Source organism: Lotus japonicus, chromosome 1 (assembly GCF_012489685.1).
Source record: "Lotus japonicus ecotype B-129 chromosome 1, LjGifu_v1.2".
Taxonomy (NCBI): Eukaryota; Viridiplantae; Streptophyta; class Magnoliopsida; order Fabales; family Fabaceae; genus Lotus; species Lotus japonicus.
Window position 1 is genome coordinate 74,534,783 of NC_080041.1, and position 15,565 is coordinate 74,550,347.

Consider the following 15,565-nt stretch of genomic DNA (forward strand, 5'->3'; position numbering starts at 1 on the left):
TTAGCGTTGGAACAAGCTTTTTGCGGTATAATTTTTTAAGGTTTTTTAATTTTTTCTTCCGACCGACATCGTTCCACCATGAAAAGTTTTCATATATTTGATCTCAACTCCCCCGACCCATTATTAATGGTTTTGATATATTCATACTAAACTTTATATTTAAACTATTTGCACCAACTTTCTCTTCTTATCGCTTTCTTTATTATTTTTTATCTCATTACTAATTTCTTTTATTTCTTATTAGTGTGAGTGGAATTTGTCCTATTTTTGTCGAAGGTTCATAACGCATTCAATATTCAAAAGGTCGTCCAATAAAACTTATAAATGACCATTTATAAATTGAATGAAGAAAATTGGGCCTTATGGCCCAACTTTATCTTAGGACCCAAGTTTTCTTTAATTGGATGATCCAGGTGGCCCTCAAGTGTATTACCTTTCATATTTTCTGTCATTCTTCCTTCGTTTTGTCTCATTTCAAACAACTTAAAATTCATTTCATTCTTCATTTATATTATTTTCTCTCATTTTCACTCTTACATACAAATAAAGCATATATAATTCTTGATCATGATGTCACTAATTTATCTCAGCCGGTCGTATTTTGCATGAAAGGCGATAGAAAATGGAATGTGCGCTCGCCATAATGTGGGGAATGTGAGGGAGATAAAAAGTGACAAAATTGTAACAGATATTTGTTTTGTAACAATAAAATTAGAATGGAGAAAAAAAATCTTCATTTGTTATTTATTTTCTTTAAATTTTATCAAAGAAAAATTAATCATGTGTAAAGTTTAATTTTTTTATTCAACCTTTAAAATTGAATCATGTACCCAAAATATCTAAATTAAGATTTTTTTTTACAATTGAATCTAAATTAAGATTATTTTTTGGTTACGTGGAGGGGTTAAACAGAAAAAGAAAACTAAGCACCAGGCTCAAACAGCCAGGGGGACAACCCCCCGTCCATCCTAAAATAATAGTGACAGCTATTGAAATAGGAGGAGAAAATATGCGTCCCAAGACGGAAGGACAGGGCCGCACCTGCCAACCAATCCGCAATAGTGTTACACTTCCTATGAGCAAAAGAAAAAGTAATACTACCATGAAATTAAAGGTAATTCCGTGGTTATTCTCGCATAGAATGACCGCATACGAGTGATTAAGATCGTGATGAGAGGACACCAAACAAATTGCTTCTAAAGAGTCACTTTCTATAACAACATAAGCTCTACTCAGAATTAATTGAATCGTTGACAAAATAGCAACGAGTCAAGTGCAAACCGCAACCAAATACTCCCTCCGTCCCTAATTATAAGCTAAAGTTGTAAAAATCACGTTTATTAAGAAAGTCTTAATTGATGCATTGGTTTTTAAAAAAATGTACAATCTTCTACATTTACTCATGAATCATGATCTACAACTTGGCCAATTAATAGTTAATACTCATTATTGGTATGGTAACCGTGACTCAGAGGGGTAATAAGGACCATTTACAAACATTGCTCTTCTTCTTCTTCAGTTTTCTTCGCATTTTATGTAACTTTCCATGGTAACCAAACGCTGATGAACAGTGTTTTCCACACATAATCACTCCCCTCCCTTTTCTTTCCTGCTATTTTCAACCCAGCCAAACACAGTGTTAAGGCATCGGTTGCAGAACGGCTACCTTTGATTTACGCTCAATTTAGAGCCAATGGTAACACATATTTCACTCATCCTTCTCATTCCCGGGAAATTTAGGCTCGCGCTTCTTCTCCCTCTCCGCGCGCAGAAAACCCTAGCTCTTCATTCCGAGCTGCATGTTGTTCCGCACGAATTGCAGAAGAAACCCTAACCGGTGAAGGTGAATTAATGGGGTTTTTCATCTTCATTCTGTTGCGTCTGCGCGCGTTTGTCATCTACTCACATCGTTTCCAAGGTTGTCACCATTTGTTGTTTGCTGCTATTATTTTCCAGATTATTGTCAAATAGTATTGCAGAGTTCGTTAATATACTCATGGATTTAGGAATAAGAAACCACTAAAAAATAGAGGAGAAGAGTTGTATAACTTAGTCACACACTCAACATTTATGGTTAGGTAATGATGGGTGGAAGAAAATTCTAGCTGGTTTTATCACTGTTTTCTATAATTGTCACTTATGTAACATAGGCATTGACCCCTGAATCTAGTTATATTAGATTAGATTTCCTTCTAGATACTTGTAATGACTACCATGACATGTTGGGTCCTCTCTGCTAACTAGAGCCAGCTGACAAATGCTGAATGTGAGTCAACTTTCCTAATGAACCATAGCATAACTGATCTGTCCTGAGTCTTAATATGGTTAAATTACTTTTGCTTTGTTCAAGATTGTCTAACTTATTAGTTATTAGTGCTTAGTAGGGATTGATTTTAGTCGGATTTTCACCTTCTAATAATCTTTTATTTGCTGCAGTTCTATGTTTTTCAGACAGATGATATTGTTAGCTTGCTTCCATTTGGATCTTCATATGTCAGGTACCCTTCAATAAATTTCCCTTTCTATGGATGTTTGGGCCATATATTTAAACTGTTATTGTTGTTCTAATTTGGGGAGATTAGTATGTAAGTTTTGCCTTTTAGCCCATATATAAGGTTGTCATATTTCCAAGTTGAGTGACTGAGAGTGTTCTTCAAACTTTACATGTTATCTGTTTATGTGCAAGGACTTTTAAGTCTTGGATATTCAACACTTTTCCTGTCATTGGGATAGTCTTACATGTACCCTTCCTGGGCTGCTGCTAACACTACTATCCTTTCAACCCAGGGATTTCCATTGGGGATTTTCCCCTTGGTTATTGTGTTTACTGGTTACGGAAACGGTATGGTAATTGAGTCTTTGCACGGGCCTTTGTTGGTAAACAATACTCTAACTTTTCTTATTGCATATAATACTTTCTTAAGAAGACATAATGACAAGTGATAGTAAATTGATCCTTGTAGTCATGAACTAATGGTTTCTGGTATCCCATTTACTGTTTTGCCTTGTTAATGTGAAGATAGTGATGCAGCAGTAGCCTCTGTAGTTGCCTTTGTTGTTGCTCAATGTGCAAAACAGCAGTAGCCTCACCAGAAGGTACATAACACAGCATAAGAAAACAGGATAGAAAGAAGAGAGAGACAGAGCAAGAAAGATTGAGAAGAAGAAGTAGAATATAGGTATAAACCTGGTGCTTTAACCATGGAAATTAAACAAACACAGCAGAGAGTTGGGTTTGTACTTTAAGTGAAGGCAAGGCAGTGAGACAGAAAATAATAAAGGAAACACAGATATATAGTACCTTTAACTTGTGCTAACAGCCTAACACATGTATGTCTATATTCATGACCGTGGCGTGTAACGTGGAATGAATTAGCAAAGGAATGGATTAATCTGTATGCTTTTTTTGATTGATCCAAGCTTTTCTGGATTTCTCTCATTCATAGCCTTTTTTTTTATTCCTAGAGAAACAGGTTCTGGTAATTCTGTGCTATTATTATTACTTTAATTTTTCCTCTTCGATTTGAGTCCTTGAGATGGTTTGAAAATTGAAAATTGAGGGAAAACAAATTTCTGAGTGGCTTTTGATTGCACTAAACCTGCTTCCTTTTTTTTAATAAAGGAAATCAGTGTTAAGTATCATGAGGAAGTTGAATTTTATAGGTATGATTTATATCTGTTCATATTCTGAGCTAACTAGCTATGTTGATCATTAACTTCAAAACAAGAGTTTACTGTGTTTTGAATTTTTATTGCAGACTTTTCTTCAAGCAGGAAATGGAGTTATCGCTGATAGGACTTCAGAATGCTGGAAAGACTTCCCTTGTAAATGTTGTTGATGTAAGTACAATAATCTCGTAGCAAAGGTAACGGTTTTACGGAATATTTAACCGCTACCTTTAAGCATTAAAGGTAACGGTTTCTAGGAATATTTAACTGCTATCCGCTACCTTTAATGCTTAAAGGTAGCGGTTCCGAAAAATCACAACCGCAACCTTAGGCTTTGGTAGTGGCATTAAAGGTAACCGCTACCTTCACTACATTTTAACTGCTGCCTTTGTCATTTTTTTTAAAAAGTCACATGACATTTTTAAGTAGTCATACGACCATTAAATTGTTTTTGTCTTAATTATTTATAATCAGATCTAACGGTCGTGATTTATTCTTAATTATTCTTTCTACGTGACATGTTGTGATTGATTGTCAATTTAAAATTATATTACACCGACTTTGCATATCTATTAAACTATAAATTAAGATTATATGTTTTTTACTATTGAATCTAAATTAATTAATTAAGATTTTAGTTGGGCTTTTTAATTTAATTATTTTCATTTTTAATTTTTTTGTTTATTTTTTTTAGTAAAATACACTCCCCCTCAAGGTTTGTCAAAATGACACTCCACCCCATTCTTATCTTAAATCTACACTCCACCCCACCTTCCTCTAACAATTCATCATCATCTAAAAAGATGGTAAAGGAATATTCTTTTTAACTCAATTACTTATTTTAAATATTTAATAATAATTAAAATAAAAATCATTTTTATTTTTTTATTTAGAGAATTTAAATATTATAACAAAATATTTTATCAATAAAAATAAAGAAATTTCAAATTAATTTATGATGAAAATATTTATGTAATATTTTATGCATCTATGTTTTTGTAGTATCTTGCTCTAAATAAGTTATATTTTACAGTAATAGATGCACAGGATCTTGAAGTTACAATAATAAAGAAGATGCTTATAAAAAAATAATAATAAAGTAGATATCCCGAAGGGAAAAAAAAAGTTTACAGACCCCTATTTTACACTAGAGAATTTTTTTATTCTCCTAACGGTTACTATTATTTGATTTGAACATTCTCTCATAGGTTACTAACTCTTAAGGAACGTTCAAAAAAAAAAAATCTTAAGGGATGTTGTGTTTATATAATCATCGATTCATTAAGTAGGCTGATAAAAATGTCACTTTTCAAATATGGAGAATGTTTCAATTATTCTTATTTTTTTAAGAAAAAATACATGGATTATAGTTTATGAAGATCATTAATAATTGTTGAGTTATCTTTGATTAACAAAATACTCAAGTACCATTTAGGTTATCCATATCATACCAGTAACAAAATAGTTTAATCCAATCTGAAAAGGTTTGAACCAGTAGGATTTGGAGTAGTTTTTTTTTTAGTATCTAGATACCCGTAGGATTTGAATCCTGGACTTGGGAAATTTTAATCCATCAAATACCATTTAGGCTATCCATGCCAGTAACAAAATAGTTTAATATAATAATAGTAATATTCAGAATTTGAAGTTTAATTAAGATTAATTATAGTTAATCATATTTATTCTAAAAATCTGAAAAGGTTAGGACGATTCCGTACATTTCACCCTTAATTTAAACAATAACATTTTTTTTTAATTATTTAACGAATGAAGTTTAACATTTTAAAAATATTTTTACTATAAGTTAATTTGAAGTTCCTTCTGAAAAGGTTTGTTTTTGTTTGACAACGCTGAAACGGTTTGTTACTCTAAATAAAAAATAAAAAAAATGATTTTGTTATTTTATTTATTAGTTTTTAATTATTATTATGAGTAAAAGAATATTCTTTTAGCATCTTTTTAGGTGGTGTTAATTTGTTAGAGGAATGTGAGGTGAAGTGTAGATTTCAAACAAGAATGAGGTGGACCGTCATTCCGGCAAACCTTGAGGGGTGAGTGTATTTTAATTTTTTTTTCTTAAACTAGTAAGTGGCACGTGCAATGCATGGGCTTTTTATTTAAAATATTTAATTAATTAAAATATTTCTTAATATTATATTTATTAAAATATTTCTTAATATTATATTTATTGAGATTTCTATTTAAAAACAATAATAAAAATTTAATATTAACAATATTTAGGTATTTTAATATTTAATGATATAGTAAAACAAATAAAAATTACTCACCCAAAAGAAGAACACAAAAAAAAATTATTAAAACAAAAAACAAAAAGAATAAATGCATATTTGAAAAAAAACCGTAATACCATGAGAGAGAGAAGAGAGAGGAATGTAAAAAAAAAAAACCAGTCACGGATTGGAGAGTGAAACACACGCATGATAATTTGAAGAGAGAGAATGTGTGTGATTGAGGTAGATGCTGAGGTGGATAAATGTAAGAGAATGTGTGTCTCACTTTCTAGAGTGATGACTCAACTTTATATAATAACAGAGTCGCATTATAGTTTTGTATTTTTAATTTTTTATTAATTAATGAAAAGTATAAGTAAGATAGTAAATCATACTATTGTTTTTCAAAATGAACCGGGCTCGGATGAAATTGAATGTCATTTTCAATTTGTCCCTCAGGAGTCAATTATGGTGCTTATTTTTTGGCTCACAAGTCAAATTCATCGTAATTTTCTGTAATTTCTCAAGATTTTATAATTAAGGCTTTCGACCTCTAATATAGTAAGGTAGCGTTTGGTAACGGAACGGAACAGGACAGAACAGAACGGAACGGGACAGAACAGGATGGAACAAGACAATAATGTTTTATGTGTTGTGTTTGGTAACTCCAAGTCAATAGAACAGAACCATGATTTTAATTACATATATAACCCTACATGTTTAATATTTAATTGAGGAAAACAAATTGAACTCAATTGAACATTTTGCATAGAAATAGTTTGTTATTGCTTACTTCATGAAATAATCACTTATTTCTTTAAAATAATCACTTATATATTGTTTAAGTTGTTTCAGTATGCTATTGAAAAAAACATAAACCTAATTATCTAATTAAGCTATTTTAAGTGCGTTTATTTAGATTAAAAATATTGATTTTTAATTATAATTTTTTTAAGAGATTTTGAGAAAAGCATAAGTTGATTCGTGTTCGACTACTCTACTTAAAATCACTTTTTTTTTATCTCCCCTCATCTATCATCATAGATTTTCATTATATGCTAAAGTAACTGTTTCAAATAATTTGTTTTCAGCATCAGCTGAAACAAACACAAAAAGTGATTTTTCCAAAATAAGTTGAGTTAAACGCATTCTAATTGGCTCGTTTATCATTGCATACAAAAACTGATTTTACTTTTGAAAAAATAATTGATTTTATCTTAATTAAGTTGATTCGTGTTTGATTACTCTAATTAAAATCACTTTTTTATCTCCTCTCATCTATCATCATAGGTTTTCATGATAAGCTAAAGTAACTGTTTCAAATAATCTGTTTTCAGCTTCAGCTGAAACAAACACAAAAAGTGATATTTGATTAAAAAAGTTATTTTTTTGATTTTAAAAGTGATTTTTTTGATTAAAAAAGTGATTTTTTGATTTTAAAAGTGATTTTTTGATTAAAAAGTGATTTTTCTAAAATAAGTTGAATCAAACGCACTCTAATTGACTCGTTTATCATTGCTTACAAAAAGTGATTTTAGTTTTGAAAAAAATAATTGATTTTATTTTAAGTGATTTTTTTGAAAAAGTTGATTTTTATTTAACTTTGTTCTACAAATATAATAAGTGCTTTCAGTTTTATAGTGATTTTAAACTGTTTAGATACATAAAATTTCAAATATAAATTAGGGGTATTTTTGAACTTGCAAAAGTTTTAAGAGAGTGTTCCGTTCCGTTCCCTTCCGTTCCACCCTTTTCCAGGGAACCAAAGTGTCCCGTTCCTGGAGCCTTTTGTCCCGTTCCGTTCCATCTTAAAAACACGACAAACACAGAACGAAACCCATGTGTCCTGTTCCGTTCCCTTCCCACCTGTCTACCAAACGCTACCTAAGTTTCTATTTCGTAGATTGTTCTTTGGGTCCAACCCTTGCAACTTACCAAATAAAAAAGTACTAGAAATAAAACTTTTTCTTTTTAAAATAACTCTTTAATCCATCAGAATTATTCTTTTCTCTTGAAAAATATGAACACAATATTTGTGTAAATTCAGAAGATGTTTTGAAATAAAAATTGTATATCAAAATTATAATTTTGAACACTTACAAATTGAATATTTAATCTCTTTATAAATTTAATCAAATGTTTTCTTCATAAAACATATATAATGTTTTCTTTTATTTAGTTTCGCAATTGCATTTTTGAAAAACTAACATGCTTTAATGATACTTTATTAGTAATTTTTTTTGAAAGATACTTTATTTGTAATTATACTGGTCTAAATACTAGTATGGATAGCCTAAATGGTACTTGATGAATTAAAATTTCCCAAGTCCTGGGTTCAAATCTATTGGTACCTAGATACCAAAAAAATACTGGTCTAAATGAGTTTTACTAGAATTGTAATTGACCTTTTCATTTTCTTTGACGGAATAGGAGAATTTATGCATGAAATAACTAAATCATAGGCCCTAAATCAGCAAAATGTAGACAATGAAATTATTTTTCACAATGCAATTGGACTTCGCAAGACAAAGATTTGAATGCCATTATTGCTGATTACAATTTTCCTGCAAGGAATGGTGTTCATCCAGTATATATAATAAGTTACCATTTCACCACTTTTCACATCAAAACTTTATTCGAGCTTCTGAATCACCTCATAGTTTTTTCCCCCACCAATATGGAAGGCCTATTTTCTGTGATTTTTATGTTGTTTGTTGCTATACCTAGCTTGTATGCTAGAGTAACACCCAAAGCAGGATCTAGCAACTTCAATATTGTTAACTATGGTGCAAAAGGGGATGGCCAAACTGATAATTCACAAGTATATAAGTTTTTAGTTTTTTTTTTATATTTTCATATTATTTGATATAATTAAGTTTTAAATATTTATTGTTAGGTTTTCATATTGAATCTGACACCATTCTAATTGAACTTTCCAAGGCTTTTGTGAAAGCATGGAATGATTTGTGTGCTGCAACTCAAGGTGCCCCAACACTTCTCATACCCAAAGGGAAATCATTCATGTTGCAACCTGTGTCATTTAAAGGTCCTTGCAAAACTAACAATGTTAACATTGAGGTAAACGAATATGAACCATGTTTTTACTAGCTACTAACATTTAGTAATTTTCTTTTTTGTAGCTACTTACATTATATACATTTTTTTGCTTGACAGCTTCAGGGCACTCTTGTTGCCCCTAAAAGTGTTGTTGCTTGGAAATGGGCAAATAATAATAAGGGAGCATGGATCGATTTCTCAGGCATAAATGGCCTTGTTATTAGGGGAGGAGGAACATTCGATGGGCAAGGTGCTACATGGTGGGCCAAGTACTCTGATGATTCTGACAGGCCAAGTGTAAGTACTTGAAATACATGATCCAGAATTTATTATATTTTAAATAAGTGAACATGTCAAATTGCCTTACCTTTTGCCATTCAGTCCATAACTTTCTTTTTTCTTAAAAAAAGTGCTTAACGTATCAACCTTCCAATTGACTCACTATAAAACATATATTAATTAATTACTATTTTTTCTAAAAATTAACTACAATATTATTTGAATTAACTATGAAATTTGATTGACAATGTTTGCAGGCACTTCGGTTTCATAGCTGTAAGAATCTAGCGCTTAGTGCAACGAATCACATCAACAGCCCAAGAAATCACATAAGTATAAGTACATGCAGTGACTCTAGCATTTCCAATATTCATGTTACTGCCCCAGAGGAAAGTCCTAACACCGATGGGATTGATATCTCAGGATCAACTAACATCCTCATTAAGGATTCTACGATCCGAACTGGTATTTAATTAATACATACTCTTCATTTCATTTTCTATCCTACACCATCACTATTGCCATATATTTAAATTGATTATTAGAAATCATAAAAACAGAACAAATTTAACATGATTTGTTTATTTTCCTTAATTATTAATTATTATACATACAGGAGATGATTGCATTGCCATCAATGATGGTTCCTCTTTTATCAACATAACTGGTATTACATGTGGTCCTGGCCATGGCATCAGGTCAATTTCATTCATTTTGAGATTATGTTATTGATATGCTTGACTAAAATTTAAACTCACTTTGGTTTGTGTTGTTGATATTTAGTGTTGGGAGCCTCGGGAGAGATAGAAAGTTTGAAACAGTAGAAGAGGTACATGTGAGAAATTGCATCTTCCAAGGAACCACAAATGGTGCCAGAATCAAGACATGGCAGGTAACAAACAACTTAACAAACAACTGACTCTAATTTCATTGAAATTCAGCCATTATTTGTTTGATTTGTAAAAAAAAAAAGACATTTGGCACTAGTTTTTTATGAACTACTATATATAAAGAAACAAGTGATTAAGCCACAATTATTTTATGTGTTTTTAACCAGGGAGGATCTGGGTATGCGAGGAAGATAACTTTTGAAGATATTATACTCGATGAAGCAGAGAACCCTATCATCATTAACCAAAATTATAGGGCTTATCAACGTAATGGTCTTGCGGAGGCAGTGAAAGTGAGTGAAGTTACTTTCCGTAACTTCACAGGAACCTCAGCTTCCGAGGAGGCAATCACACTAAATTGTGACCCTACCGTCGGCTGCACCGGCATTATATTAAATAAGATTAACATAAAATATGTATCCGCAGGGAAAAGAACACGTGCATTGTGTAATAATGTTCGTGGGTCATTCTCTTTATGTAGTCCAAATGTTGTCTGTTCTTGACTTGAGATGTACTAGCCAATTAGGTTCTTGAAGTAGTAAATAGGATCCAGTGCATTTAGCTATGTTTAAACCCTAAGTATCGTTTCGACAAAAAAAACCTAAGTATCATTTTCTAGTAAGGTTGACTTCATCTCTTGTACTTAGTTATTTCACTTTGCACTGGATTCTATTTCTATAGTCCAGCAGGATTGGTTTTGTACTTTTGGGCCATTGGTCCAGTTTCAATGAAATCCTTGATCCAGTGTCAAAAAGAAACATTGTTATACTTGACAAGATGAACTTCTATAACTTTTTACCCGAAAAAAAGTTAATCTTGAAACTTCTTATTAAGAATCAATGTTGCTAGCTAACTTATTGACGTGGTTTATTATTGATTATTCATCTATATACTTTAGAAAAGAGGAAGATTGTGAGCCCCACCTCCATGACTTGGCACTCCAAGAATTACTCTTAACCACCCCCCTTTTTGCAGGACAAGTGTCACCTTCTAATTGTTTTGGACCAAAATAGTAGAAGCCCACATTAATTTCAGTTTTTTTATGGAGGCCCATTAATCAAAGTCATTTGAATGATGATTTTGTTTTTATTGTTTTATAACCCCTAATTAATGCATTCAAAAATATTCGAATTCTTTGTAGGCATGAAAAAGGTAATTCAGTTTTTGAATCTGAATCTTCAAACTATTTTTAAAATGGATATTCACAGCCTTCAATTTGAGATTCAGCACCTGCACTGAATGAGTATTTAATTGTGTTCATTCTGTTAACGAAAAAAAGTCAAGAAATTTGAAGTGTGTTAATTCTACTCAGCAAGTCACGAACAGGGTGAGCAATTCTGCTGGGGAAGTAAAGAAAATAAAGAAATTAATTCTTGAAAGAAATTAATATGATTTGCAAAAAATGTCAAACCTTAAATACTGTAATAACACAATTAAAAGCGTTTTTCCTATTTTTCTTTAATAGCTCATCAGAATGAGTAGTTCACATGAAACGCAAGGTACTTAGTGCATTTAATTGGTGTTAATTTTGCTTACAAAAAAGTCAAGAATTAAAATGAATTAAAGCAATTCAAACCTAATGAATTTATTTCACGTGCAGCCTTCAATTTTGATCCATAAGAATTAATTTATATACAGAACATTGAGATGGGAAAAAAAAAGATGAAACTTTGATTACGCATATTTCAAATACAATCCATCGTTATTTTTTTTTTCCTTTTTTAAGATGAAACTTTGATTACGCATATTTCAACTTCATCATTTATTCCCTCCAACTATTAGCTTTGAAATATATTTTGTTCTAATGGCAATCGATGATCTCGCCACCATCGATGCCTCAAAAGAGAACTGGTCTATTCACTACTACAGAAATGACCTTTTGCCACGCCTCAATTGCCACGGTTATAGGCGGAACCGTGGCAAAAGGTCAGTTGCCACGGTTATTAATATTTTATTATTTTTTTAGGAACCGTGGCAATAGATTTCCCCTTACCCCAGTACTCTCGTTTTTTCCTCCCACTCTCCAATTTTTTCTGAAAAGAAAAACCCTAACCTTTCTCTCTGTTCCCTCTCCTCTCTCTCCTGCTCCCTCTCGTTCGCACGCGTCCCTCTCCCTCTCCTTCTCCTGCTCGGTGCCGCCCATTCCACCGGCGCCGCTCGTGTCCCTCTCCTTCAAGTTCCATCGCTCCCGGGCTCTGATACCATCCGCTGCCGATCCATAGTTCTTCACCGATTGATGCTTCATGTAACACTTTCCTTGTTAAACTCCAAGCACTACGTATCATTGCTTGCTTCAGGACAAGCTCCAGGACCACTTCAACAATTTCTATGAAGATCTCTTTCAGGAGCTCAGCAAGTATGGCCAGATCTAGAGCTTGAATATTTGTGACAATTTGGCTGATGTAACCCTAATTTTTGTGATGTTTGTTGCTTTTTCCTCAGGTTGGAAATGTATATGTTCAGTAAAAAGAGGAAGATCATGCCCCCAATGCTCTGATGAACCTCACTGGAAGATTTTTTCAGGTACTCAGTCCCCCCCTTTTCTCATCCAATTATGGTTTTTCTCCATTTTCCCTTCAATACTGAGTCCCTGATTATGTGAGCTACTGCTTTCATTATTCATGGTTTGGTTCTAATCCTGTTATCTTGTGAATTGTTACAGCTGTAAACTAGTTGGTGGGATGTTTGTGTTTATGATAAGAAAGCCATTTTCTAGCTTAAAAAAGCCATTTTTCAATGTGGGTGTGTTTGTAATTTGTAATTTTCTTTGTGTAAGCAAAGTTAATAATTTAATATTACTGGTTTCAGGTCAATATATTGGAGATGCTCAAATGGTTTGACATTGAGTCATTTTTAATTACCTTATTGTTTGCTGTTAGTATTACTGATTTGTTAGTTAGTTTGTGGACAGTCAAGGAAATGATCTTAGAAAGAAGACAATGAACTCTGTCTTCTGGAACTCAAACATGATTCAATGTCTTGATTACTAGCTCAGAGATAACACGTCTGAGGTATTTTCAAGTGCTACTTGTGTAAATTTATCAATATGGAAAACTATCTTATCCTTATGCAGCAAATCAGTACTATAGCTGGTAATCAAGTGCCTAGCTATTTTGTGTGGGAAGTCCTTTTTACTATGTCCATCATGGGATTGGGACTCTTGCTTTTTGCAATTCTCATTGGAAACATACAGAATTTTCTACAGGCTCTTGGGCGGAGGTAGAACTTAACCTAATGCTGGAAGTTTTTTTAATTAAACTTTGATGGTCAAGTTCTGATGTGTTTATTGGTGCAATATGCTTGATATTTTTAATTCTTATCCCTTTTACAGGAAGCTGGAAATGCAACTTAGAGGTCGTGATGTTGAGCAATGGATGAGCCATCGGCGCTTACCAGTAGACCTGAGAAGGTATAAAATTTTCCCATTCTTCTCATGACTCATATCCACAGTCAAAAAAGCATGTCAACTGCTTGATTCAAGTCATTGGTTGTCAACTCCCCACCCTCTCCAGAACTCTGTTTATTGACATTATACATAGTTCTCTTGTGCATGGGCAATTTACTGATCCGAGACACAAGTTCTGTTTTGCATGACTTGGCTAACTAAATTAGCAGCTTCTGAAGACTTATTTCAGATTTTAAAGAGGCATAGGATGATTTGGAATTTCTTTTTGTATCTGTCCCCAAATATGTTCTGGTTTTTGTGTATTTATTAAATATAATTAACTACTCTGTTGATTAGTGGTATGCATAATCTTGCAAAATATGTGAAATGATATTTCAGCATATCTTCTCTATCTCTAATAATGGGAGTGATATATACAACAAGTGATATTACATAAAAGGAAAACGTTTATAAATTCTACCACGTGGTAGCTTCTGCAAGGCACTCTAGTGTCCCATTAAAATTTTAACTCGTGTGACATATACGGTGCATTTTTTAATTCGTGTCATATACTCATGTCATTAATATCATAGTATACGATGCATTTTTTAAATTGTAGATTCTTTAATCTAGTCTCCATATATGAGGAACTACTCTTTTCCTATATAGCATGTCTGTAGGCCTCAAAGCTAAGGAAACAGTCTGCACTGTATATTATGTCATTTCTTTAGTCATTGTATCACATCAAATTATGGATCATACATTGTGTACAAGTAATAGATAATATGTCTCAATGCAGGAGAGTAAGACAGGCTGAACGGTATAATTGGGCTGCAACAAGGTGGGTGAATGAAGAAATGGTTATGGAGAATCTGCCAGAAGATCTGCAGAGAGACATTAGACGCCATCTCTTCAGATTTGTTAAGGAAGTATGATCATAACATCTGCACTAAATGACTAATTATAATTACAACAATTTGTCATGCTTACGCCTTAAGTAGATTATAATCATGTGGTTTAGATGCTAGATAAGCTTCAGAATCTCAGTCACCATGGTTCACTTAAGATTTGGTTTTCTTTAGGTCTCTACTTGTAACCTGTTAGATTGAGTAGAAGTTTAAATGTAAAAATCATTTTGAAGGAAAATCATTTTGCCAGAGTATGGAACTAGAATGCCATTATCTGAAGGGGACGCTTGTGGTGAAGAACTTATGACATGGTATCTTGAACATTCTTCTGTAAGCTCAGGTATAACAATACTTGATTCAATGACAGGATGCTTGTTTCTAACATATTTTTAAAATTGCAATAGTCAGCAACTTGGCCACTGCAAAATAAGCAACAGCATGGTTCATTGATTCAATATCTGGTGCAGATGGTAGAAAAGTAAGGCTTCCTGGACAGAGGTTGGTTAGCAACAGGACAGTAAAGTGCTTGACAAATGTGGAGGCATTTTCACTCTCTGCCGCCGACCTTGAAGAAGTCACGATACTTTTCACAAGATTCTTGCGGAGCCCTCAGGTCCAAGGAGCTTTAAGGTAATTTCTTTATATCTACTATCAGTATTTAGGGTTCAGCATAAATAAAAATGAAAATAAGCAAACCAGCAATAATACCTGCACACTTTTTATATTCATAAATTCTTCACAGATGGTAACATTTTGGTCCAGCTATAACTTTCTTTGAATGTTCTGTGATGAGTTCACCTTGGATTCAGTGAAGAGTTTGTGCTATTGTTATCATTATTGATATATTTAACCACTAATATCTATTAAGATTGTGATTTTTCACGCATCGAAAGCTTAATTTATGTTTTGATATTCATGGCTGACATGTTCATTTGATAATTGTGTTGTTTTAGGTATGAATCGCCTTATTGGAGATCCCTTGCCGCAAACCGCATTCAAGTTGCATGGAGATATAGACAGAAACGTCTGAGTCGTGTTAATTCCTCAGTAACAACTAAACATTGAGGTAGTAGTTGTAATGTTACATCTGATTTTTTTTTGATAGGATAATGTTACATCTGATATTCTGGTTTGGCAGATTTTTAA

General features: G+C 32.6%; 2 protein-coding genes across 19 annotated transcripts; both read left to right on the forward strand.

The window, feature by feature from the left end:
• The first annotated feature begins 1,501 nt into the window (after positions 1-1,501).
• LOC130709493 (probable polygalacturonase At3g15720) lies at positions 1,502-10,748 on the forward strand. 10 transcript variants are annotated; one of them, XM_057558867.1, is made up of 11 exons: positions 1,502-1,918; positions 2,437-2,498; positions 2,788-2,877; positions 3,623-3,663; positions 3,759-3,840; positions 8,841-8,978; positions 9,075-9,254; positions 9,494-9,701; positions 9,853-9,934; positions 10,020-10,128; positions 10,294-10,748. In XM_057558867.1, exons 3-11 carry the CDS (start codon positions 2,845-2,847, stop codon positions 10,627-10,629), a joined length of 1,209 nt encoding a protein of 402 aa, XP_057414850.1. In that variant the 5' UTR covers positions 1,502-1,918; positions 2,437-2,498; positions 2,788-2,844; the 3' UTR covers positions 10,630-10,748. The 10 variants fall into 10 exon arrangements, with proteins under 10 accessions (XP_057414850.1, XP_057414847.1, XP_057414868.1 ...); XM_057558885.1 differs by lacking the exon at positions 3,623-3,663 and adding an exon at positions 8,628-8,721 and having other exon boundaries at positions 1,503-1,918; positions 2,788-2,842; XM_057558915.1 differs by lacking the exon at positions 3,623-3,663 and adding an exon at positions 3,020-3,179 and having other exon boundaries at positions 1,504-1,918.
• A 1,372-nt stretch (positions 10,749-12,120) lies between these two features.
• Positions 12,121-14,937, forward strand: LOC130709552 (probable cyclic nucleotide-gated ion channel 20, chloroplastic). 9 transcript variants are annotated; one of them, XR_009010055.1, is made up of 9 exons: positions 12,121-12,482; positions 12,569-12,649; positions 12,789-12,960; positions 13,038-13,137; positions 13,208-13,345; positions 13,458-13,535; positions 14,311-14,440; positions 14,670-14,759; positions 14,887-14,937. XR_009010055.1 is itself a non-coding variant. In XM_057558941.1 (7 exons), the coding sequence occupies exons 3-6, from the start codon at positions 13,173-13,175 to the stop codon at positions 14,724-14,726; spliced, it is 438 nt and encodes a 145-aa protein (XP_057414924.1). In that variant the 5' UTR covers positions 12,128-12,482; positions 12,569-12,649; positions 12,789-13,172; the 3' UTR covers positions 14,727-14,759; positions 14,887-14,937. The 9 variants fall into 9 exon arrangements, 1 of the variants encoding a protein (XP_057414924.1); XR_009010043.1 differs by having other exon boundaries at positions 12,122-12,482; positions 12,789-12,864; positions 12,935-12,960; positions 13,038-13,345; XR_009010038.1 differs by having other exon boundaries at positions 12,789-13,137.
• Positions 14,938-15,565: the final 628 nt, after the last annotated feature.